Here is a 23606-nt window from a genome sequence, read left to right on the forward strand (position 1 = left end):
AGCGGGAGCGTGTCATGAACGGCCGGTAAGATCGCACCTACATTCCCTTTTACTCCTTCCCTTCCCACCATTCAGGACCACAAGCACTTCTCCCAGGTAAAACAGCGATCTACAAATACTTCTTTCAACACAATAGGACTCACTCAGTGCTTGTGATGCAGTCTCCACTACACAAAGGAGACCAAGAGCAAACTGGGTGACCACTGTGAGGTAGAGAGTCCACATGTGTGACCCTGTGCTTCCAGTCATCACATCATTTAAATTCTCCACTTTGGTTCCGTTCTAAGGGCGGAATTTTACAAGATTTTTTTCTAAGTGTCGGGCGGGCGTGAAATTGGGAGAGTTCCGGATCCGTTTTTTGGGCGCGTTGTCAGGCCCAATCTTATGCGTCCTGTCTTTAAAATTTTGGGCGAGTCCACTTCGCGCTACAGAAGGCTGTGGCTGGGGCTTAACACACCAGGCAGCCTGTAGGGGGAGTTAGTATGCATGGACAGACTTCTGATGCTGCACATGCGCATTAACAGTAGCTGGGTTCTGAAAGACAGAGAGAGAGAGCTGTCAGACTCCTGCTACTGCAGGCAGCCTCAACCAGTTCCCCCCGTCCCCCCTCCCTGCAATCGCAGGGGCCCGCAGCCCAAGATGCAGACCGCGCCGCCCTGACTGATTGCAGACCCCCTCATAGAATCATAGAATCCTACAGTGCAGAAAGAGGCCATTCGGCCCATCGAGTCTGCACCAACCACAATCCCACCCAGGCCCTATCCACATATCCCTACATATTTACCCACTAACCCCTCTAACCTACGCATCCCGGGACACTAAGGGGCAATTTAGAATGGCCAATCAACCTAGCCCGCACATCTTTGGACTGTGGGAGGAAACCGGAGCACCCGGAGGAAACCCACGCAGACACGGGGAGAATGTGCAAACTCCACACAGACAGCGACCCGAGCCAGGATTCGAACCCAGGTCCCTGGAGCTATGAAGCAGCAGTGCTAACCACTGTGCTACCGTGCCGCCCCTCCCTTCCCTACCGATCACGGCCCCGCTGCCAATCATGGCACTGCCATCCTCCCCCACTGATCGCATGTAGAGTGACAGTGGGCACCCCTCCCCCCACAGACTCCACCCCCATTGGCTCCTTCCCACAGATCCTGACCCATTGGTCCCACCCACCCACATGCCCCACCCCCATTGGCCCTGCCCCTTGGCACTGCCCAGTGGGCATTGCCCAGGTGCCAGGGTGGCACTGCCAGTCTGGCACTGCCCAAGGGGCACCCCCACCCTACCCTTGGCCTCCCCGGGGGCTTCAATGGTCTCCACTTCCACCGGCGAGGCCAACATGACTGTCCCTCGTTCATGGGGAGCAGGTGTTTTCCTCGCCAGACAGAATCTTTCCTGGCGAGGCCATAAAGGCAAGCGAACCCAGACGACTGAGCGCCGTGCTCACTAAACAGCTGCATAAGACGATTTAAATAAATTTCAATACATTAACCAGCCTCTCACCCATTACCGGCGAGGAGCTGACCGTGCCAGAAATCCGGGTGTCGTAAAATTGCACTGGTCGCGAAAACCGGCGCCATTCGCGCTAGCCGCTTTACGCCTGATTTTACAGGATTCTCCCACCACAACATGGGCATAAAGCGATGGTAAAATCCTGCCCTAATGGTTTTGTTCTCAGCCTGCTACTCCGTTCCAGTGAAGTTCAATTTAAACTCAAGGAATAGTGCTTTATCTTTCAATTGGGCAGTTCACAGCCTCCCAGACTCAATATTGAGTTCCACAATCTCAGACCGTAATTGCTGCCTCTCTTTTTTTTCAAATAACAGTTGTTGGTGATGATACAGCTATTCCCATTTGCACCTCCTCCAGACCCATCTTTATTTGTCCCGTTATCATCTCCTTTCGCTTTGCACCATCGACCCTTCTGTCATTTAATAACTCAGCTCCCATCCTATCATAGACCTTCTCTTTTGTCTGATTGCTCCTTCTCTTGTCTTCCCTGCCCCTGTACTTGTTAATTCTGTTTCATCTCTTAATTTTTGCCATTGCTGACAAACTGCAATTGACCTGAAAATCAACTGTGTTCCTCTCCACAGACATGTTGAGTATGTCCACTATGTTCTGTTTTTATTTCAGATTTCTAGCAATCTTGCTATTTGCTTTCGCATTGATTTGGTGCCTCTCAATGTAAAACATCCCTGTTACGTACTGCACTCTCAGGACAAAAGAACGTGGAGCTGTAGTATATGGGGTTGGGTGCAAACAACAAGGCAGATTTGTTGAATAGCTGTTAACTCCACCGAGGGTTAATCTAGACTGAGGCAAAGCCCAACAAGCAGCCGATCTCATAAACTGTACTCGTGACTTGACTCTTAAAGTGACAGCGCAACAATACAATAGCCCCCCAAATATATAACCATCCCAAAGTGTTACCAGACAAACTTTGACACCAAACCATGTAAGGAGGTAATGGCCCGATTCTTCCGAGATCTGGATTGGCGAAATCTGGATTTCTGGATCTGAAGTCCTGATGTGCTCACATGCAATGTAGTTATCGGAAGTTTAACCTTCCAATGGACTGATTTGCATTGCCCAGGACACTATATGAATGTCTCTTACACTGATCTCAATGTAAGAAGTCTCACGACGCCAGGTTAAAATCCAACAGGTTTGTTTTGGAATCACGGGTTTTTGGAGCGCTGCTCCTTCATCAGGTGAATTAGGACTCACCTGATGAAGGAGCAGTGCTCCAAAAGCTTGTGATTCCAAATAAACCTGTTGGACTTTAACCTGGTGTTGTGAGACTTCTTACTGTGCCCACTCCAGTCCAATGCCGACATCTCTACATAATGACCTCAATGTGGAAGACTTGTGTAACATACACGCTACTGACCTGGATACTTAAACCCTGGAAATGTTACACCGTTTAATCACTGGTATAACTCAGTGATTGGCCAACATCCAGAACAGCACAATGGACCCCACCAATGACTCCACCTGACCTGAGGGAGGGAGCACCCTGGAAGGGTGGGAGGGGAGTCACTTGATGTGGAAAGAATCCCTGGAAGAAGGCCTTCCTGCCTGAGGGCCCAGCAGGGGGTGGGGTCTTGCTGGGATTCCCTCCAGCTCCTGAACTCCTCCCACCAGTCTTACTGATGTGCTGCACTGTCAGAGGTGCTGTTTTTCAGATGTTAAACAGAGACCCCATCAGCCCTCAGGTAGCTGTGAAGGATTCCACAGTACTATTTTAAAGGAAGGTAGGGGAGTAATCCCTGGTATTATGATTAATATTTAACCCTCAATCAATAAGACTGGGCTATCTGGTCAGTAGCGCATTGCTACTTGTGGGAACTCATTGTGACAAAAAAAAACTGGTTGCTGCATTATAACATTGACCAATCTTCAATTGACTGTAATGACACCTTGTGACATCCTATGGTGCTGAATGTGACTATATAAATGAAAATATTTTATTTCTTCTCCCGTTCACGCCTGTACACCTGGTTCTTGGAATTTGTCTCACAACAGGTGCTGGTGCAAAACCACGAGCAAAAAGTCTACAACCACCTTCATAAGGTAAGTGAAATAGCATTTGTAGAGGTCATGTGAGCAAATGTCACATGGCTGAATGTCACATGATTAGAATGCCATGTGTCAGGGTGACACAGTCAGAATGTCACATGATCAAACCTCCACACATATCACCAACCAGAGTGGAATGTAAGGATATATTTTCTTCCATTCCACTTTTTAAGACAACTGTCCAGTACTTTGGTAACGAGGGAACTTTCTTTTCCCCCACACTTATCTTTTGGTGAGAAAGTACTTTAATACGAATATATAAGACTAAATGTTTTGACATGGCACACACACGCCTCTATAAACCTCTGCATAGAAACACCACATGATAATGAAATTAGTTACCTCAGCTTCTTCAAACTGTGGTGACCTTTCAACGCCTCAGCAAAGGCTTCAGCTCCTCTGTCTCCTAACTGGTTTCCCCAGAACCTGCCAATCATTAAAATTTAAATTATTTGGTGATTTGCAAACTCTAAATTAGAGAGGAATTTTTAAAAAATCATGTTCTGTAATAATTATGTTCAATACAGTCGGGCTGATTGCAAGTGTTCACAGTTTAAAAAAAGGAACTTTTCATGTACTCCGGGCATCCCAACGTATTTTGCAGACGATGAATTACTTTCTAAAGTGTGGTCATTGTTAAAATGGAGGCAAATATGGCATTGTGCTGGTTAAAGAACAAATGCTACCCAGGATAATTCCCTTGCTGTTCTGTGCCAGGGACCCGTGTTCGATTCCGGCCTTGGGTCACTGCCTGTGTGGAGTTTGTACATCTTCCCTATGTCTGCGTGGATTTCCTCTGGGTCCTCTGGGTGCTCTGGCTTCCTCCCGTAGTACAAAGCTGCATGAGTCCGGTAGATTGGCCATGCTAAATTGCCCCCTAATGTCCAAAAACGTGTAGGTTGGGTGGATTGGCCATGCTAAATGCACGGGGTTATGGGGATACAGTGGGGGTTGGGCCTGAGTAAGATGCTCTTTTGGAGAGTCGGTGCAGACTTGATGGGCTGAATGGCCTCCTTCTGCCCTGTAGGGATTCTATGGTTCTATTAGGTGCTCAAATGTCTGGAGTGGAACTTGAACCCATAACCTTTGGACTCCGAGGCAGGAATACAACCATGAAGCCAAGCTGATATTGACGGCTACATTGCTGTATTCTCATTTACAAAGATTGATTCCTGATCCTAGTCTCCAGCAACCTGCTCCTCAGCTGGACCAGGCACGTAGCACACCCTATGAACATGGAATGCTGCTTATAGTGGACTGGGATGGGAAGGGAACAATTAATCAACTATCATTAAGACCTATTCTGAACTGTGAAGCAAGGAACTGATAGATCGGAAGTAACGCCGAGGCTAACTTTGGTCCATGTTGTTTCTATCTCTGTTTCATAGTGGATGGTGCTGAATGTAAAAGGTGTGTAGGAAGATAATAAGGGAAGAAGGAAAAGGAAATCAATAAGAAAACAAATATTTTTTTTACACTCTCTCTGGCTTTAATAGAGCACAAATCTGAATAATGCAACAAAATCACTGCTTTCAACCGATATCATTGAATCATAGAAACCCTACAGAGCAGAAGGAGGCCATTCGGCCCATCGAGCCGCACTGACAACAATCCCACCTAGGCCCTATCCCCTTAACCCCACATATTTACCCCATTAATTCCTCTAATCTACGCAATCCAGGAGGGGCAGTTTAGGTCAATGGACCTTTGTATAGTCTGCCCCCCCCCGTCCGCTACAATTCCCATGGAGGGCGGGACAGGAGAATTTTGCCCATAATGTTTTCCAATATGTCGATCTAGTAGCACTGCAGACTTTTGGTATTAATATTTTGGCAGCCTTTCGTAAGTATATATTTTAGCTCCTCTGCACCCCATGTACCTCCCAATGTGTCCGTACATTCTGCTATCCAACTTACCCGATCTGTTCCACAGTTTTACTTTTTTGGATTGCTTTGGCTAGGTAAGTTCCTCCTTTATGGGTGATCTTGTTAGCTCCCAACCTATTTGAAGATAACGACATAATATGAATCATTTTGTAGTTCTCTGAAGGTGTATTTTCAGGAGGAGTTAACCACTTGTAACCACAATAAAGTGACTTACATCAAACGAACAAGACTGGGGCAACTTTCAAGCAGCTCAGCAACATCCCTTGCACCAAGATCACTGATGCAATTCCTGTAAAGTCTGAAATAGAGTAGGCATCAATGGATTTAGGCCGTTCACAAGCAAATGTCACCCTAACAAACTGTGAGGTAATTATGGGCAAGAGGACCATTCAGCCACTCTTTTTTTGAGTATCTCCACACAGACACTTTTTACCCTTTGGGGAATAGTGGGGGAAAGTGGTGGAAGGATTCCAAAGCTGATTACCGACCCGTTGAACTGCATAATGAATGTTCCTCCCATAGCCAACAAATCCTGGTATTGGACTTGAACCTGCTGCTTCTGGTCCAGAGATAGAGATGCTATCCCTGTGCCACAAGGCCTACTATCCAAGTCCAATATTCAGAAGCATTATACAATCCCTATCTCCCATTGCAGCCTCCAACTTTTTCTTAAATGATTACAGTAGCTTCACAATACCTCATAAAATCTGATTGAACAGAAGGAAGCTATTTGGTTCACTCGGCCAGCTCCCTGAAAGAGCTATTCGATTAATCCACTCTCCTGCTACCTCTCCATTGCCCTCCAAATTGTTCCCTTTCAATATATTAAACCAATTCCTTTTTAATGCTATTATTCAATCCGCTTCTGACAGCTCCTTTCAGGTAGTACATTCAAATCGCAGCATTAAAACATTTCTCTTCATCTGCCCATTGGAATTTTTGCCAATCATTTTAAATCTGTGTCCTCTGGTTGCTGGCTCGCCTGCCAGTGGAAAATGTGTCTCCTCACTTATTTCAACAGGAACAACCCCTCCCCCCCATCCCTACTCCCCCTGCCTCCCACCACCATTTTGAAAATGTTTATTAAATATTCCCATCACTCTGAGGGAGAACAATCCCAGCAATCTCTGCACATAGCTGAAGTCCCTCAGCTCTGGCCTCCCCCACTCAATCTGAGAGACTGGTCCATTTTTGCACCAAGACGAGTTTTTCTGACATTTGTTCAGTTCTTCCAAGTATTACAGTCATCGGTTAGTACCGAGTACAAATTCATCCGTTTCTCCCAAACATTTGGCATTTATTGTATCAGATTAGTCATATAGAACCACAGAATCCCTACAGTGCAGAAGAGGCCATTCAGCCCATCGAGTCTGCACCAATTCTCCGAAAGAGCATCCCACTCAGGCCCACCCCTCCGTACTATCCCTGCAAACCCATGCATTTACCATGGCTAATCCACCTAACCTATTCATCTGTGGACACTAAGGGGCAATTTAGTATGGCACATTCACCTAACCTGCACATCTTTGGAGTGTGAGAGAAAACCAGAGCACCCGGAGGAAACACGCAGACGCAGGGAGAGCTTGCAAACTCCACAAAGGCAGTCACTCAAGGCCAGAGTTGAACCCAGGTCCCTGGTGTGTGAGGAAGCAGTACTAACCATTGTGCCACCATGCCACCCTGTATCCCAAAGACTGCATCTATTGACGCTGCAACACTAGGGAGAGTACTTACTGCACATCATAGAAATCATAGAAACCCTACAGTGCAGAAAGAGGCCATTCAGCCTATCGAGTCTGCACCGACCACAATCCCACCCAGATCCTACCCCTATATCCCTACATATTTTGCCCACTAATCCTTCTAATCTACGCATCCCAGGACACTAAGGGGCAATTTTAGCATGGCCAATCAACCTAACCTGCACATCTTTGGACTCCACATGTGTGGAGGCAGTCAGTGGAAAGGAATACACCTTGTATGAGATGGACACTGTCGATTAGAGCAAAATGTTGTTGAACCAGAAACATTTTTTAACACTCCAAACTCAATGATCATCTTTGAATATTGAGGGAAGGATTGAAGACTAACCGAGGGTGAGGTGGGGAGCACAAGTTTTCTCCGCAGTAATTCACAATCAGTTTAAGAAGGAATAAATTTCTAACTTTTCCCTGATATAAAAAGGGTGTGTGGATTGCCCACCCAGTATAAGAACCATTTGGTGTTCATCCCATTGACTTTAGAGGAAAATAAATTCATACAGAGTTACAATGTACCTCAAAATATGAATTTCTGAAAGAAATCAATCCAATTGCCATTTGAATTCATAAATTAATATTTCCTGCCTTCCTAAATCTAAATCAGACATCTCGAGCCACTTATTCTTATTATAGGAGGATGTTTGTTTACATCGCAGTGCAGGGCAACATTAATATTTAACAGGAATCAAGCTGGTCGATGAAGTCAAAACTGAGATGCAGTGCCTTTCCTTACTGAGAGAGTTTATTAATTTTGTCCAGTGTCAATTCACACACACCCAGTGTCCCAGCTACCCTCTATTTATATGTGCTCAAATACCCATCATCTGTTTCACTTAACAATGTAAATGATGAAACATTGACAACTAACGCCTACCAATCAATACTTGAATCATTACATGCTTTCTTTTTCGATTTAATTTAGATTTTCTTTCCTTAATTTGGTAAAGGAGGCATAACTAGGTGACTGTCTGTGTGGAGTTTGCCTGTTCTCCCCATGCCTGTGTGGGTTTCCTCCGGGTGCTCCAGTTTCCCCCCACACTCCAAAGATGTGCATGTTAGATAGATTGACCATGCTAAACTGCTCATTAGCATCTCAAGATGTCTGGATCAGGGGGATTAGCTGGGTAAATACCTAGAGTTGTGGAGATAGAGCCTGGGTAAGAAGATCTGCTGCTTCACAGCTCCAGGGACCTGGGTTCGATTCCCGGCTTGGGTCACTGTCTGTGTGGAGTTTGCACATTCTCCTCGTGTCTGCATGGGTTTCCTTCGGGTGCTCCGGTTTCCTCCCACAGTCCAACGATGTGCGGATTAGGTTGATTGGCCATGCTAAAATTGCCCCTTAGTGTCCTGAGATGTGTAGGTTAGAGGGATTAGCGGGTCAATATGTAGGGATAAGAGGGTAGGGCCTGGGTGGGATTGTGGTCGGTGCAGGCTCGATGGGCTAAATGGCCTCTTTCTGCACTGTAGGGTTTCTATGATTCTATGATGATCTTTTGGAGAGTCGGTGCAGACTAGATGGGCCGAATGGTCTCTTTCTGCACTGAAGGGATTCTATGATTCTATAACGTGGTAGGTGGGCCATTTCCATTTTGACAATCTATCTGCCTGGCCCTGATATGAAAGAAAAAACTTACAACTAAATAGTGGCTTTCACAACTTCAGGACATCCCAAAGAGATTTGCAGCACATTTTTGGAGTGGGGCTACCATTGTACTGTAGGAAATATGGCAGCCAAATTACATACAGCTAGCTCCACACACAGCTAAATGATCGGATAATAAACTAACATGATGTTGGCTGAGGGATAACTATTGACCAGGACATCAGGAAGAGTTCCCCTACTCTTCTTCATGGGGGCCTTCTTCCATCCAACTGAGAAGCCAGAGAGGACTTTGGTTTAACATCTCATCTAAAAAAGCCAAGTACTTTTATTTTGCAGCTAAGCAGTACTACCAAAGAGAATGAAGGACTTTATCGCTGCAAGGACACATGTGGAATGGTGGATTCAAGAGGAGGAGATGCGAAAACAGGAGAGGAAAAATATAATCAAGTTTCAAAAAAACATTGGAACATATCGTACAGGCATATTAGGATCGCATTAACTCACCCAAGTATTTTGATCTTCTGATGCTTTTTGAGCTCTTTTACCAAGATATGGACTCCGTGGTCTGTGATCTGATTTACACTCAACCTGTTTCATTCAAAAAGACACGTTAGAAGCAGACTAATGTATCAACAACTACTGTTCCAAGCAAAGCTGATATTTCATGTGCAACTTCAGAAACACAGCTAAATTTTACCAGCCCAATGGTGAAGGACTGCGAGGCAGGAGGCTTGTTAAAATGGCAGGGGGGAGGTGTGGGGAGGGCTACCTGACATTGTTCCACCACCCTGGTCTGTTACCAGCTGTAGGAATGTCAGCGGCCTGACCAAGTGAGCCACTGAAGTGTCCAATTAAGGGTTACTTCCCACCCCTGCCAATATTTTGTCCACATCAGAAGGCCCCACCACCACATGGGGAAACTGCCTGGTTAAATCCTGGGGGGTGGGGGAGGGGGTTCTAGCAGGCCCTCTTTTCTGGCCACCCCAAGGCTCACGGGTGGTGGGTGCTACAGTAGCAATGGCCACTCCCATAGACCTGGAACATGGTTCCCCCCCAAACCCCCATCCCCCCCCAACTGCTGGAACCTGTCTGTGTCAGGACCCAGCTTCCTCGACAGAACTTACTTCATCTTTGAGGGTGCCTTCTCCCTCATGCTGCAGCCTCGGCACTGGCTATTGCCATCTGTGGTATTCTGATTGGGCCAGCAGCCCTGCGAGGTGTGCCACTATCCTCAGTTGGACAACAGTTTTGGTGGCACTATGTCCACCGATTGCAAAACGCCATCCAGGATCCCACTGGCATGGTATCAACTCCTGCCTTCGATCCTGGAAGGCGGGAATCCTTTGATGCTATTTGTTGGAGCAATCAAGGCACAACAAGATGAATTTCTGGATAAAATGTTCAAGTTACCTTGGCTTGGAGTACAGAGAGCATAATTTCAGAGTTTGTCGATGATATGAAACTCAATAAATAATAAAGATTGGTGAAAGGGGCAGGAACATAAGAACTAGGAGCAGGAGTAGGCCATCTGGCCCCTCGGGCCTGCTCCGCCATTCAATAAGATCATGGCTGACCTTTTCGTGGACTCAGCTCCACTTACCCGCCCACTCGCCATAACCCTTAATTCCTTTACTGTTCAAAAATCTATCTATCTTTGCCTTAAAAACATTCAATGAGGTAGCCTCAACTACTTCACTGGGTAGGGATTTCCACAGATTCACAACCCTTTGGGTGAAGAAGTTCCTCCTCAACTCAGTCCTAAATCTGTTCCCCCTTATTTTGAGGCTATGGCCCCCTAGTTCTAGTTTCACCCGCCAGTGGAAACAACCTCCCTGCTTCTATCCTACCTATTCCCTTCATAATTTTATATGTTTCTATAAGATCTCCCCCTCATTCTTCTAAATTCCAATGAGTATAGTCGCTGTCTACTCAGTCTCTCCTCATAAGCCAACTCTCTCAACTCCGGAATCAACCTTAGTGAATCTCCTCTGCACCCCCTCCAGTGACAGAACTGAAGGCCAGAACTGCCCACGGTACGTGCCCATAGACAGAAAAAATGGGAAGTGATGCATATTGTTAGGAAGAATGAAGAGAGGAAAGATTTAAAACTAAGGGGCACAATTTTAAAAGGCTTGCAGGAACAGATTGGTCTGGGAATGCCAGCATACAAATCTTTGCAGAATAGAGGGCAAGAAGATTTCTTTTAAAATCACATAGAACACTAGAGCAATAGAATGAAAGAGCAAAGAATTCATGTTAAACCTTTAGAAACTCCTGATTAAACCTCAGCTGGAGTATTTTGTCCAATTCTGAGCAGGCACTTCAGCAAGAATGTCAAGGCCTTGTAGAGAATGCAGGTGAGATTGACCAGAATGCTACCAGGGATGGGGGCCTACAGTTAGGTGAAGAGATTGGATTAGCTGGGCTTGTTCTCCTTTGAGCAGAGAAGATTAAGAGGAAATTTGATCATGACTGGTTTCGGTGGAGTAAATTAAGAGAAACTGTTAGTGGTGGCAGAAGGGGCGGTAACAGGGATGTTAATTTAAGGTAATAAAGTCATTTTACAAGTGAAAGAGTGGTGAAAATTGATTCAATAGTAGCACCCAGAACAGAATTGGGTAACTGGAGGGCAATGGGGATAAAATAGCTGAGCAGGATTAATCTGATAATTCTACCAAAGAGTCAGCAGAGGTGTAAAAGTTAAATGACCTCTTCCTATGATCATGCTACGATAAATAATCATTGGTCAGGACACTGGGGAGAACTCCCCTGTTCTTCCTCAAAATAGTACTATCATCTTTGAGTGGAATATTTTACATCCTCTTCAGTTAGGCCAGACTCGGTTCAATGTCTCAATTGAAAGATGGCCCTTCCGACTGTGTGGCATATCCATGGTACAGCAGTGAAGCGTTAGTCTGGTCAACTGCTCCAGCATCTGGGACGCAGATTGAACCCATGACCATTTGACTCAGGGATGAGACTGAACCAAGGCTGATGCCTTAAAATGAAACCTAATCCTGTATAGGCAAGGGTGAATTCGAACATCCCAAGTAATGATAGTCCTATTAAAGGCACCTCAGTTCCACGTGATAGGGGAACAGCATGGTGGCACAGTGGTTAGCACTGCTGCCTCACACTGCCAGAGACCCGGGTTCGATTCCGGCTTGGGTCACTGTCTGTGTGGAGTTTGCACATTCTCCCTGCGTCTGCGTGGGTTTCCTCCGGGTGCTCCAGTTTCCTCCCACAATCCAAAGATGGGCGGGTTAGGTTGATTGGCCATACTAAATTGATCCCAGTGTCAGGGGATTAGCAGGGTAAATATGTGGGGTTACGGGTATAGGGCCTGGGTGGGACTGTGGTCGGTGCAGACCCATTGGGCTGGATGGCCTCCTTCTGCACTGTAGGGATTCTATGGGACAGAATGCACCGAAGTTTGGGCATAGCGCTCACCTGAGGACTGTCAGCTGACTGAAACAGGGGAACATTTGCTCCACACCGTAATCATTGATGTTGTTATTGTCCATCTCCAGTGCAAGGGGTGTTCGGATGTGGCGCAAAATAAACGCAAGGGCCCCACAGTCAGCAGAAGAAACATTGCAATAGGTCAGTTTTATGTAATTGACATTGATGCCTTTGGCTGCCAGTTTGGCTGCTGCTCCATTCTGCATTTCAAAAATGTATCTTAACAGCCATATGAAATGTGGCAACACATGTACCTTGCAACCATCTTCAAGGTGCGAGCGAGGAAGGTCTTGCAGGTGCGTTTTCATACATTTGTACAGATAGGACATCAGCACTGACTGCTTTTCCTTAATGGTTCCAGGGGTTGCGAAGTTTAGCAACAGATCAATATTGCGGTCGGACAACAAGCCACAGAGGAACAGCATGGTAAATTGCAGATGTTCGCTGAATGACTTGAGGACGTTTGTAGAGGGACACCTTGAAGGGCTCAAGAAAGCTAAAACCAAATCACTTAGCTTGTGGGTTGACGGTGTTGGCACGCTACCATTGTTGAATAGTGCAAGGAGGTCCCGGGGATGGATCTCATCATCCAGAACTAATGAAAAAGCAGCGAAAAATGACTGGAGTGTTAAGTGAATGTATTCATATGTCGACTGGTTCCCACATCCGTTATAATGACCTACAGTTTTGATGAAGCCGAACTGTAAATCCTCTTCTGAAATCTTTGCGGCTGCAATTTTCTCCTGGCTGAAAACAGAATTGCGGTCTTCAATTCCTTTTAGAGCTAGTTTGCTAATCCGCATTAAAGCTTCCTTCTTGGTTGTGAACAAATGTATCTGGCTTTTGGCCTTTTTCCCATTCAGATTGACCTGAGAAGAGTGGTTGAGGAAGACCTCAATCATGACCAAGTAAATGTCAGTCAGTGTAACAGAATGTGACAGCTGCTGGGAGCTACACGTGGACTGAAAGTGCTCGTAACATTTGAATATAATCCAACAAAACAACGGCGCAGAGCACAAACTGCACAGGTGAGGGTTCGCCTCCAGCTGGGTCAAAACCAAAGTTTGATGGGCCTCATCTTTGAAGAACTTCTTCAAGTACCGCAGTAAATGGTCCTTGGAAAAGCCCTTTAGTGTCACTCTCTTTCTAACCATTCTCAATGGTAGATTTGTTCCAGTTCTTGCTGTCAATAATTTTTTGGAACCTTTTAATAACTTTCCTTGGAGAAGATTCCTCAACAGGGCCACAGGATGCGTGGGTTCAAAGGGCGAAGAGATGTCGGGGATGTCATTGAGGTCACAGTCAACGTTGATTTCATCAAACCCATCCAGGGTGAAGAGAACAGAAGCTGGGTGTTGTAGGATGTAGCTGAATATCTCATCAGCATCTTTGTCAGGGTAACAGTTATATTTGAACAGCAGATCTCTGAGGGAGATCTTATCTTCCTCCTTAAAGCTATTGAATATTCGGCATCTGAATTTGAAGAAGAATTTAGCATCAGCACAGAGCTCCCCATTGGACCACAATTTCTGAAGTCTCTGGAGCAGTATGGTCTTACCAACTCCAGCATCGCCAGTTATAAAGACTGTTTCTGCATCTTCACTGATGACTCCAGTATCGCTGAACAAATCCTCCAAGTGGAAAATGTTTCCACTAGTTTCATTAGCTGCGTTGATTAATTCCATGAGAGTCTCAGTGTAAATATCATCAAACAAAGCACCTTCCTTTTGCACATATGAAGAAGTCAACCTTGTGTCTCGTCGCAATTCACCTCGGAGCTTTTCAGTATACTGGCAGACTGAAAGACATGAAAAAAAGTAATAGGGAGAGCTTTTGTGACTAGTTATGTCAATGACTTGATTGTGAAAAGATTTATTTTTGTCAGTACTTTCTATGGCATTTTCTTAAGCCTAAAATAAAATCTTCACAATCGTTAGAGAAAAATATATATTCACTGTAATCCAAAACAGTGCGCAATCATATCTTTTTCCTTAATGTACCAGATTGGCAAACCTTCTATTAATAATCCTCATTTGATTTCTTTTGAATGTAACTGATATTACAAAGAATAACTGCACAAGCTAAATTTGATCACATTAATATAATCTCCTGTATTTTGTTACATTTTGATATAAAGTTTTCTTTGAATGCTCTGGAAATTTCATTAGGAACATGCAAATAAAAAGTGCATCTATTTGTACAGGCAGCACGGTGGCACAGTGGTTAGCACTACTGCCCCACAGTGCCAAGGACCTGGGTTCAATCGCGGCTTCAGGTGACTGTCTGTGTGGAGTTTGCACGTTCTCCCCATGTCTGCGTGGGCTTGCTCCGGTTTCCTCCCAGAATCCAAAGACGTGCTGGTTAGGTGGATTGGCCAAGCTAAATTGCCCCTTAATGTCAGGAGATTAGCAGGGTAACTATGTGGGGTTGTGGGGATTGGGCCTGGGTGGGATTGTTGTCGGTGCAGGCTCGGTGGGCTGAATGGCCTCCTTCTGCACTGTAGGGATTCTATGGTTTATGGCGAGACAGTGAGTGGTTTCATGTGAAGTAAAACAGTAGCAAAATAGCCACTGGTGTGTTGAAATCAATTGTCAAGGAGAAGGTTGTCAGACTCTAATTAATTCAGTTCTGGGCACTGCCCCCTGTATTGGCTGGGGAGTTCGTGCAGCACAAATTCTCCAGAATTGTATTAAGCTGAAATGAGTAAACACATAAGAGGACAGGTGAAGGGGGAAGATTATCTATGAGGTAGTTTAACTGAGGCTTTAAGACAATTAAAGAAATTGATAGGATTGATAAGGGAGAAACAACTTCCTCTGTTGCAAGAGTCCAGAACAGTGGTGAATGATCATAAAATTTGAGCTAGGAAATTTAGAGGCAGGCTGAAAGTTTTTGGTCTCGTCCGCAGCTAGGATTCTCCAGTCCCACTGCAGTGAACGGAGATTTGGCCCCTCGAGTCTGCTCAGCCATTTAATACAATCATGGTTGATCCCATCTCGGCCTCAACTCCATTTGGCATTTCTTTGAGAGAATAGCAAATATCGGATAGAGTGTTCTGGTTGGACATGGACAGTGGAGGCATAAACCAGCCGCAGGACAGTCTGGTGGAGGTCTGAAAACAGACTGCTTGTTTGCCCTCTCAACAGCAGAGGAATACATCTAGGTTACCTTTAAGGATAAGAGGAAATGGACATATCAAAATGTTTTTTTATTATTTATTCATGAGGCATTGGCGTCACTGACAAGGCCAACATTTATTGCCCATCCCCAGTTGACCTTGAAACTGAGTGGCTTGCTAGGCCATTTCACAGGGCAGTTGAGAGTCAACCATATTGCCACAAGCAATGGAAAGAGAGATAAGAGTGTGTGTATATGTGTGTGTTTCTGAGAGATGGAGGTGAGTGTGTGACTGAGTATGCATGAGAGAGAGAGGTGGGAGTGTGTATATGTGTGTGTGAGGGAGAGAGAGATGGGAGTGGATGTATGTATGTATGAGAGAGAGGTGGGATTGTGAATGTGTATGAGACAGAAAAAGAGACATGGGAGTGAGTGTGTTTGTGCGTGAGAGAGATTGAGTGTGGGTGTATGTGTGCATGTGTCTGTTAATATTCTTAATATTAAATGAATTTGTGAGCATAAGAGGCAGCACCATTCCCCCCATTAAAAATGACAAAAATGTAAGACTTTATTGAATGAGTCTTTAATTATTATAAACACATCTATAAAAATATAAAATACTTTTATAAATTTGTTTTTGTATGTTTGTACCTATAGCAAATACAATCAATTTTGTTTTGTGGTTTAACTCTTCAACCCCAGAAGAATATTTCTGAGGGGTTCCGTCAGTAATCATAGGAGGCCAAAAGGGTTCCGTGGCTGGAAAATATTGGGGAAGCCTGGTGTAGATTGTACACAATGCCACCATGGTGCATTGGTAATGGTCACAGTGGCTATTGAGATTCAACATATACTGTTCTATTCTAAAACGCCATTGTTCATTTTATTGTAAATAGCTTTGATTCCTAACCATTAATGAAGTTGGCTGAGTTTCTGGATTAACAGTCTTGCAATAATACCACTAGGCCATCGCCTCCCCATTGAGAGATATTTGGCTTGGAGGGAAAAAAAATCTCTTGGAGATAATTATAAGCCAAATTGGTTTCTGAGACTATTTAGTGTTTCTATAATGTATCACAATCGCTGGTTATAGGTTTGATGTGTCACTTTTTTTTATTCATGGGACATGCATTCATTGCCCATCTCTTGTTGCCCTTGAGAAAATAGTAGTGAGTGGTTTGCTCGGCCATTTCAAAGGGCAATTGAGAGTCAACCTTATTGCTGTGGCTCTGGGCTCACACGTCGGCCAGACCAGCTGATTTCCTTCCCTAAAGGACATTAGTGAACCAGATGGGTTTTTCCAACAATCAACAATGGTTTCATGGTCATAAGTAGATTCTTAATTCAAGATTTAAAAAAAAATTGAATTCAAGTTCCATCAGCTGCCGTCCCAGGATTCAAACCTGTGTCCCCAGAAAATTAGCTGAGTTTCTGGATTAACAATCTGGTGATAATACCACTAGGCCATTGTATGATAACGGTACAGCTCTCAGCCACACTCACTGCCCAAACAATCACAGTAACATATTGCTATCTTTCAAGAAAGGTATTTGATCATCATTGAATTAATTCTCTGCTCTGAATTGTTTGATTAATCCAGGAGTCAGATGTATTTGTGAAATACTCACCGGCATCCGTAATCAGCACTGGTTTGTTCAGCAGCTTGTCTGATGGGCAATAATGAATTTCTTTCAACCAAGGATGAAATTCTGAGTAAACCTCTTTGGCGCAATTTAGGATATAGAGGAAAATTTCTGCACTTTCTTCTCCTTTAGCCCAGATTATATCCAGCGTTTTACGAACCTGAAAGTATTTTTTGAAGAAGGTTGCATGGGTAAGTTTTGAGCTGGTTCATTTTCTCCTTTACCGATTGCATCAATTTAACAAAGGCTTTAACCCTGGTAAAATGACTTGTTTGTCGCCGTAATGAAAAGAAACATTGAATTCTACACAAGGCGGGGTCATAAAGGCCCTTGTCAGTCATGTAGAACTGAAATGAGGAAATTATTCACATTCAAGTTTGCAAATCTTTGGAATTGTGTACCCCAAAGAGCTGTGGACTCTCAGTCACTGGGGGGAATGTTCCCATCCTGCCCACCATGGGAATTACAGCAGGCTGGGGGTGGGGGTGAGGGTGGGGGGGATGGATGGGGGGGTGTGGCCCATGCAAAGGTTCGTTGACCTTAGACAGGATTTTCCAGTTTTGGGGCAATCCCACCCATTGAATTTACTCAGGACAGAGATTGATCTATTGTTGGTTACGAAGAGAATACAGGGATATGGAAACTGTGCAGGAAGGTGAGGTTGGAATAGAAGACGGTGCATGACCTTATTGCATTAGAGAGCAGGCTCAAAGGGCTGAATGGCCTATGCCCATTTCTTATGTTCAGATGGTAGGTCACCTCAACTCTCCATTATTTTTGACAACTTGCTGGATTCTCATAATCATTGGCCAATGCACTCATCATAGAACATTAGCCTTCCACTTAACAGTGTTAAGTACCATTTTAATCACATGATCATTTTAAATCCAATACTAATCAATCTCTGACCCAGAAAGGGAACAATTTAAACAATTCAATCTTATCCCTGTGTGTAGTCAATGTTGTTAGAGAACAAAAGAGAATCTAACCATTGCCCCATGACATTCAATGGCATTACAATTGCTTGCTCAACCTCCTTGGGGTTACCATTGACCAGAAACTGAACTGGACTAGCCACATAAATACTGTGGCTACAGGAGCAGATCAGAGGCTAGGAATCTTGCACCATGTAACTCACCCCCTGACTTGCCTAAGCCTGTCCACCATCTACAAGACACAAGTCAGGAGTGTGATGGAATACTCTCCACTTGGCTGGATGAGTGCAGCTCCAACAACATTTAAGAAACTTAAAAGCAGGCTTTTTGATTGGCAACATTCATTTCCTCCACCACTGGAGTATGGCAGCAGTGTGTACCATCTACAAGATGCACTGCAGAAACTTGCCAAGGCTCCTTAGGCAGCACCTCCCAAATCCATGACCGCTACCATCAAGAAGGACAAGGGCAGCAGATACCTGGGAACATCACCACCTGGAATTTCCCCTATAAGTCATTCACCATCCTGACTTGAAAATATATTGCCATTGCTTCATTGGCACTGGGTCAAAATCCTGGAACTCCCTCCCAAAAAGCACTGTGGCTGTAGCTACACCTCATGGACTGCAGCAGTTCAAGAAGGCAGCTCACCACAACCTTCTTGAGGGCATTTAGGGATGGGAAATATATGCTGGCCTAGCCAGTGTCACCCACATCTCGGAAATGAAAAGCAAAAAACCGAAAAAAGTTATTTTTAACTCGTCTCTTTGAATTTCTTCAATCCAAACTTTATTTTCTTCTCTTCATTTCTCCTTCTGTATTCAGTTTGATTCTAACTCACCCACTCTTAATTCTCCACCTTCTCAGTTGTCCCTTTGTTTCTCGATATGAAAATCTCATTGGTTAAAGAGATAGGCCATTGACCTTGGCTGCCCTGTGGTCTTTGTCACATGGTTATCAACTCTCGCTTCCAGCAAGTTGGGGCATAAAAATACTTTGAACTGAAGGGTGTAGCAAAAAGGCTGACTAATTGGGCACGGTGGCACAGTGGTTAGCACTGCTGCCTCACAACGCCAGGGGCACGAGTTCAATTCCCAGCTTGGGTGACTGTGCGGAGTCTGAACGTTCTCCCCGTGTCTGCATGGGTTTCCTCCTGGGTGCTCCAGTTTCCTCCCGCAGTATGAAAGACGTGCTGATTAGGTGCACTGGCCATGCTAAATTCTCCCTCAATGTACCCGAACAGGCGCTGGAGTGTGGCAACTAGGGGATTTTCACAGTAACTTCATTGCAGTGTTAACGTAAGCCTACTTGTGACACTAATAAATAAACTTTAAAAAACACTACGAGATGCCCTACTCTAACAAGATCTGCTCAGTTATGTAATTCATTTTGAGCTACATGAAACACAATTGATTGGTGTTTGCGTGTGAAATTGTGCAGCTCACGGATTTGGGGACCTTGCAAATTCCAATTCTACAGGGGTGGCTTACTTAAAGCAATGGAAGGGCACATATAGATCCTAATCATACAATGTGATGCAACCTGTTTTCCACACACTTTGCTGAGTTCGTTGTTTCACATTTCTCGATGTCTCAGGACAACTTGGGTGTCTTCATCTATCCTCTAAGTTCTTTACAGGATGGAAGTTGCAGTGTCTCTTGCACGATGAAGCAAGTAACCACCCTACTCCCAGCATTATCATAGCTGCAAACAGCCCATTTTATGAGTATGCTGGAGCCAAATGGGATGGACTGGGTGAATCACAGACTTGAGGGAGAAAGTTAGGAATTCTTTAAATTATATGGGTGTGATATTTTCATACTGCGTCCATCTAAAGTGTTAATACAGCCAATGATTAGCGGGTGGCATGGTGGCACAGTGGTTCGCACAACTCAGGGTCCCAGGTTCAATTCTGGCCTTGGGTGACTGTCTGAGTGGAGTTTGCACGTTCTCCCCGTGTGTGCATGGGTTTCCTCTGAGTTCTCCAGTTTCCTCCCAGAATCCGAAGATGCGCAGGTTAGGTGCCAAATTTCCCCTTAGTGTCCCAAGACGTGTAGCTAAAGGATTAGTTGGGTAAATGTGTGGGGTTGCGGCATAGGGTGGGGACGGTCCTGGGTTGGATGCTCTGTTGGAGGGTCGGTGCAGACTTGATGAGGCCGAATGGCCTCTTTCTGCACAATAGGGATTCTATATGTTACAACTTTGGTTTACAAACTGGGTCCCACGGCGATGGGTGTCTCAATGGTTATGATTTTCTATATAGTGAGTCCTGCGTTTACCTTTGACAGGCGGGGGAGATGCAAGGAGCAGCTGCTACTGTGACACTAAGATGCATTCCATTTGGCTTCTTGCAATGAGCTTTACAACGCTGCCTGACTGCTGAATGTCTCTATCATTTTATGTCTGCATTACTTTCTGGTTGGTTTCCTCCTTGTAATTGTGGAAAAGCTGTCAGTTCGACTTACTTAAACCTTCCACAATGTTTCAATAATGCAGGTTCATGAATGGCCAAATAGTTAGTGAGCTGATTAGCAGCAAGAATACTTTACAACAGAATTGGAGGGAAGGAAAATCATTTATAGGAAATTGTTTTTTAATCTAAAAATATTCTGCTCTGATCTTGTTAAGGGTGTAAATTGGATTTGGGTTAATGCTGCTTTGTGCCAATATTGAATGAGATCTGTGATCTGATTGGACATGTATGCCTCTATCAGATCATTGTTAACCACATTAAAAAGTTAGACTCCATGCACTGGAATGTTAGACCAATTATACTTATCGCTTATCTCTGATATGTCTAGCCTGTCTCATCTCATCTATATCAGTAGTCCTCACATTTTTGCTCCACATCGCCGTTACTTGTTTTCTTAAAAACATTATTAAAACACTCTTTAAATGCAGCAACTTTATTTTATGCGTATTATATAGTTTAGATGTGAGGCGAGGGTCCCCTGGTTATTGATCTGTTTGAAAAGGGGCTCTACAACCAAAGAGTTTTGAGAGCCACGGATTTGGCCCTTGTAAATGTGGGTTTTGCTTTGATGTATGATATGGAAATGTTGTTCTGAAAGTAAGGTTTTAGAGGTGGCCATTTGGTAGTGCAGAACCTGAGTATTGCTGAAAAGAGACATGCTGTCGAAGCTTTTTCTCGGGCACTCATCAGGACAGATTCACAAGAATACCAATAGTAAAGGGAACAATGATTCATAGTGCAAGGGAAGAAAGTGCTGATTGATTGGTATAGGCATTGCCAGAGAGAATGCACCAGGGAAAAGGTGCATCCCATGCGTTCCAAAAACAGATGGATCGTATCAAACAGCACATCCTTTTGGCTGTTCGCAACAGACAAAGTACTGATCATATCCGACCAGCCCGTGATTGCAAAACTCAAAACTTGGTGCCCAACATTAGATATGATTCTGCAATTAGAAAGCCCTTGCTAAACAATTCAGATTTTGCTAAGATTTAAACTGACGAACAATTTAAACTTATTAGTTGGGCTCACAGTGTGGCTCACAATGAGTGTTCAAAGCCACATATATTAATTTACAGGGGCCTGTCCTTTGTAGGCAGAAGGGGCAGGTCATGAATTGTGTCTTTTTCAACTGAATAAAAGCTTGGGGTTCATTCCCCAGGGCAACACTTTGATCATTTAGAGTCCACCTGTAGAGTTTGAATGTAAACAAAAGCTGCGCAGTTAACTGTTCCCTGATGAATTCTCCATGGCAACTCCTCTACCAATCAGAATCCACTAGCCAACAAATCAACACTCTCTTCTCATGCAGTATAAATTGATGTTCTCTTTGAAATTTGGTTTGCTTGTGAATCTGTCATGATGAGTGCAAAACAAAAAGCTTCAGCAACATATCTTTTTACAGCAATACACAAGTTTAATAAGATGGAAGTGTTTGAAACAATCTCTTTTAATTCAAGATAAAATGGAATAGCTGAGAGGGACTATGCCCTCCTACTAGTTCTTCCCAATGATAAGCTCATGTGACCTGGTTGCCATGGGGACAGGGCTTAGGTCAAGTCTTATTGAAAGCAAGGTGGAGACAAAGGAAAGTGCAGTTGGCTTTACTGCTCCCAGACTTACTGACTGCACACAGAGAGTTTGAGTCCCGGAGAGAGAGACAGGAAAAAAACAGATGCTGTAAACAACAGAGGAAAAAGACTGTTTTCTATTAGCTACCAGGCAGGATGCTGTTGGGAACTTGTTCTCTGGTTGAAGAGATGGAAACTGTGAACATTTACAGATGCTGGAAGATTCTCCCAGTGGTGGCTGGAAGAAGGAATGGGCCTTGCTGTTCTAATTCAGTTCAGAGATTATCAAAAGACTGAGGGGAACTACTTCTGATAGATACTGGACATTGCAACTCAGCAAAATGAGAAGAAGTGAGCTGCAAGTAACTTTGGACTGGTTCCTATAAACTCATCATGGGGTTTTCAGTTGTGTTTGGAAGTTGAGAGGAGAGAGCTTTCCTGTAGTTTACTTAGTGGGTAACTAACATAATAATGTTTGGTCGATGTTGATTTTAGTTTGTTACAGTAAAAGTGAAATCTTGTGAAATCCTTTGAGTCTGTCACTGGAAATTCAAATCTTTTATCAGTCTGTATGGAATTGTAACACTGTAACATAAAGTGAAGTACAGGTTGCCAAGGATCTACTATTGATGTTGGATGTGATTAGAGAGATGCATTCGGGATTACATAAATATTATACCACACAGGCTTGGCTTATGCAGCTTTAGCTATAAATAATATGTTAAATGAACCTAGTGACTGCACAAATTTCCAAATTCTGGCCACTTATTGTATGTAACTAAACTGTAATCTCTTGGCTCGCTGTCTGTACCTTTTCATGTCGAGTTGCACTCTGCTGTATGAACTCAGCATCTTCTGACGTGAAGTATCCCAAGTGTAGCAGGTTATCCAGGATGCACTCGATGTTTTTAATTCCATTCACTAACTCCACCCGATGCAACGTGACGAGATCAAGGTAAGAGACAACATGCTGTTTATGGACTGCTGTCTGCTCCATAGTACTGTCGTGCCTTTGTGAAAATCAAAATCCACTTTCCTAAAGGTAATAACACCAGAAGTCAGTCATTTTACTAATCATTTGACTACAGTTGGCTGTTAAATATTAACAGAATAATAGAATTGTTCCAACACAGAAGGAGACCATTTGGTCCATCGTGTCTGTACTAGCTTTCCAAATGAGTAGTATGGCTTAGTGCCATTCCCCTACCTTTCCCTGTACCTCTGCATATTGTTTCTATTCAAGTAATCAGCTAATGCCCTCTTGAATGTCTCGATTGAACCTGCCTCCACCACACTTCCAGGCAGTGCACTCCAGATCCGAATCACTCGTTGTATGAAAATGTTGTTTCTTACATCACATTTGCTTCTTTTGCAAGTCACCTTAAATCTGCACCCTCTCGTTCGTGATCCTTTTATGAGGGGTATCACTTTCTTCCTGCCTACTTTTGTCCGGTCATGAACATCTCGATCAAATCTTCTCTTAGCTTTCTTCTCTCCAAGGAAAGCAGTCCCAACCTGGCACTGGATGGGGTGCAAAGGAGATTCACTTGGTTGATTCCGGAGTTGAGAGG

The 23606-nt window shown here is 44.2% G+C and overlaps 1 protein-coding gene across 1 annotated transcript in view; it reads right to left on the reverse strand.

Annotated features, from left to right (window-relative positions):
• Positions 1–23064, reverse strand: part of LOC144511933 (nucleotide-binding oligomerization domain-containing protein 1-like) — a 34841-nt gene extending 11777 nt beyond the window's left edge. The window contains exons 1-7 of the mRNA XM_078242415.1: positions 22847–23064; positions 17042–17216; positions 12285–14094; positions 9339–9422; positions 5686–5769; positions 5502–5585; positions 3928–4011 (exon numbers count right to left, since the gene is read on the reverse strand). Coding sequence (XP_078098541.1) covers positions 3928–4011; positions 5502–5585; positions 5686–5769; positions 9339–9422; positions 12285–14094; positions 17042–17216; positions 22847–23032 — 2507 coding nt within the window. The 5' untranslated portion in view covers positions 23033–23064. The remainder of the gene's footprint in view (positions 1–3927; positions 4012–5501; positions 5586–5685; positions 5770–9338; positions 9423–12284; positions 14095–17041; positions 17217–22846) is intronic.
• Between the last annotated feature and the right edge of the window lie 542 nt (positions 23065–23606).

Source organism: Mustelus asterias, chromosome 2, assembly GCF_964213995.1.
Source record: "Mustelus asterias chromosome 2, sMusAst1.hap1.1, whole genome shotgun sequence".
Classification (NCBI taxonomy): Eukaryota; Metazoa; Chordata; class Chondrichthyes; order Carcharhiniformes; family Triakidae; genus Mustelus; species Mustelus asterias.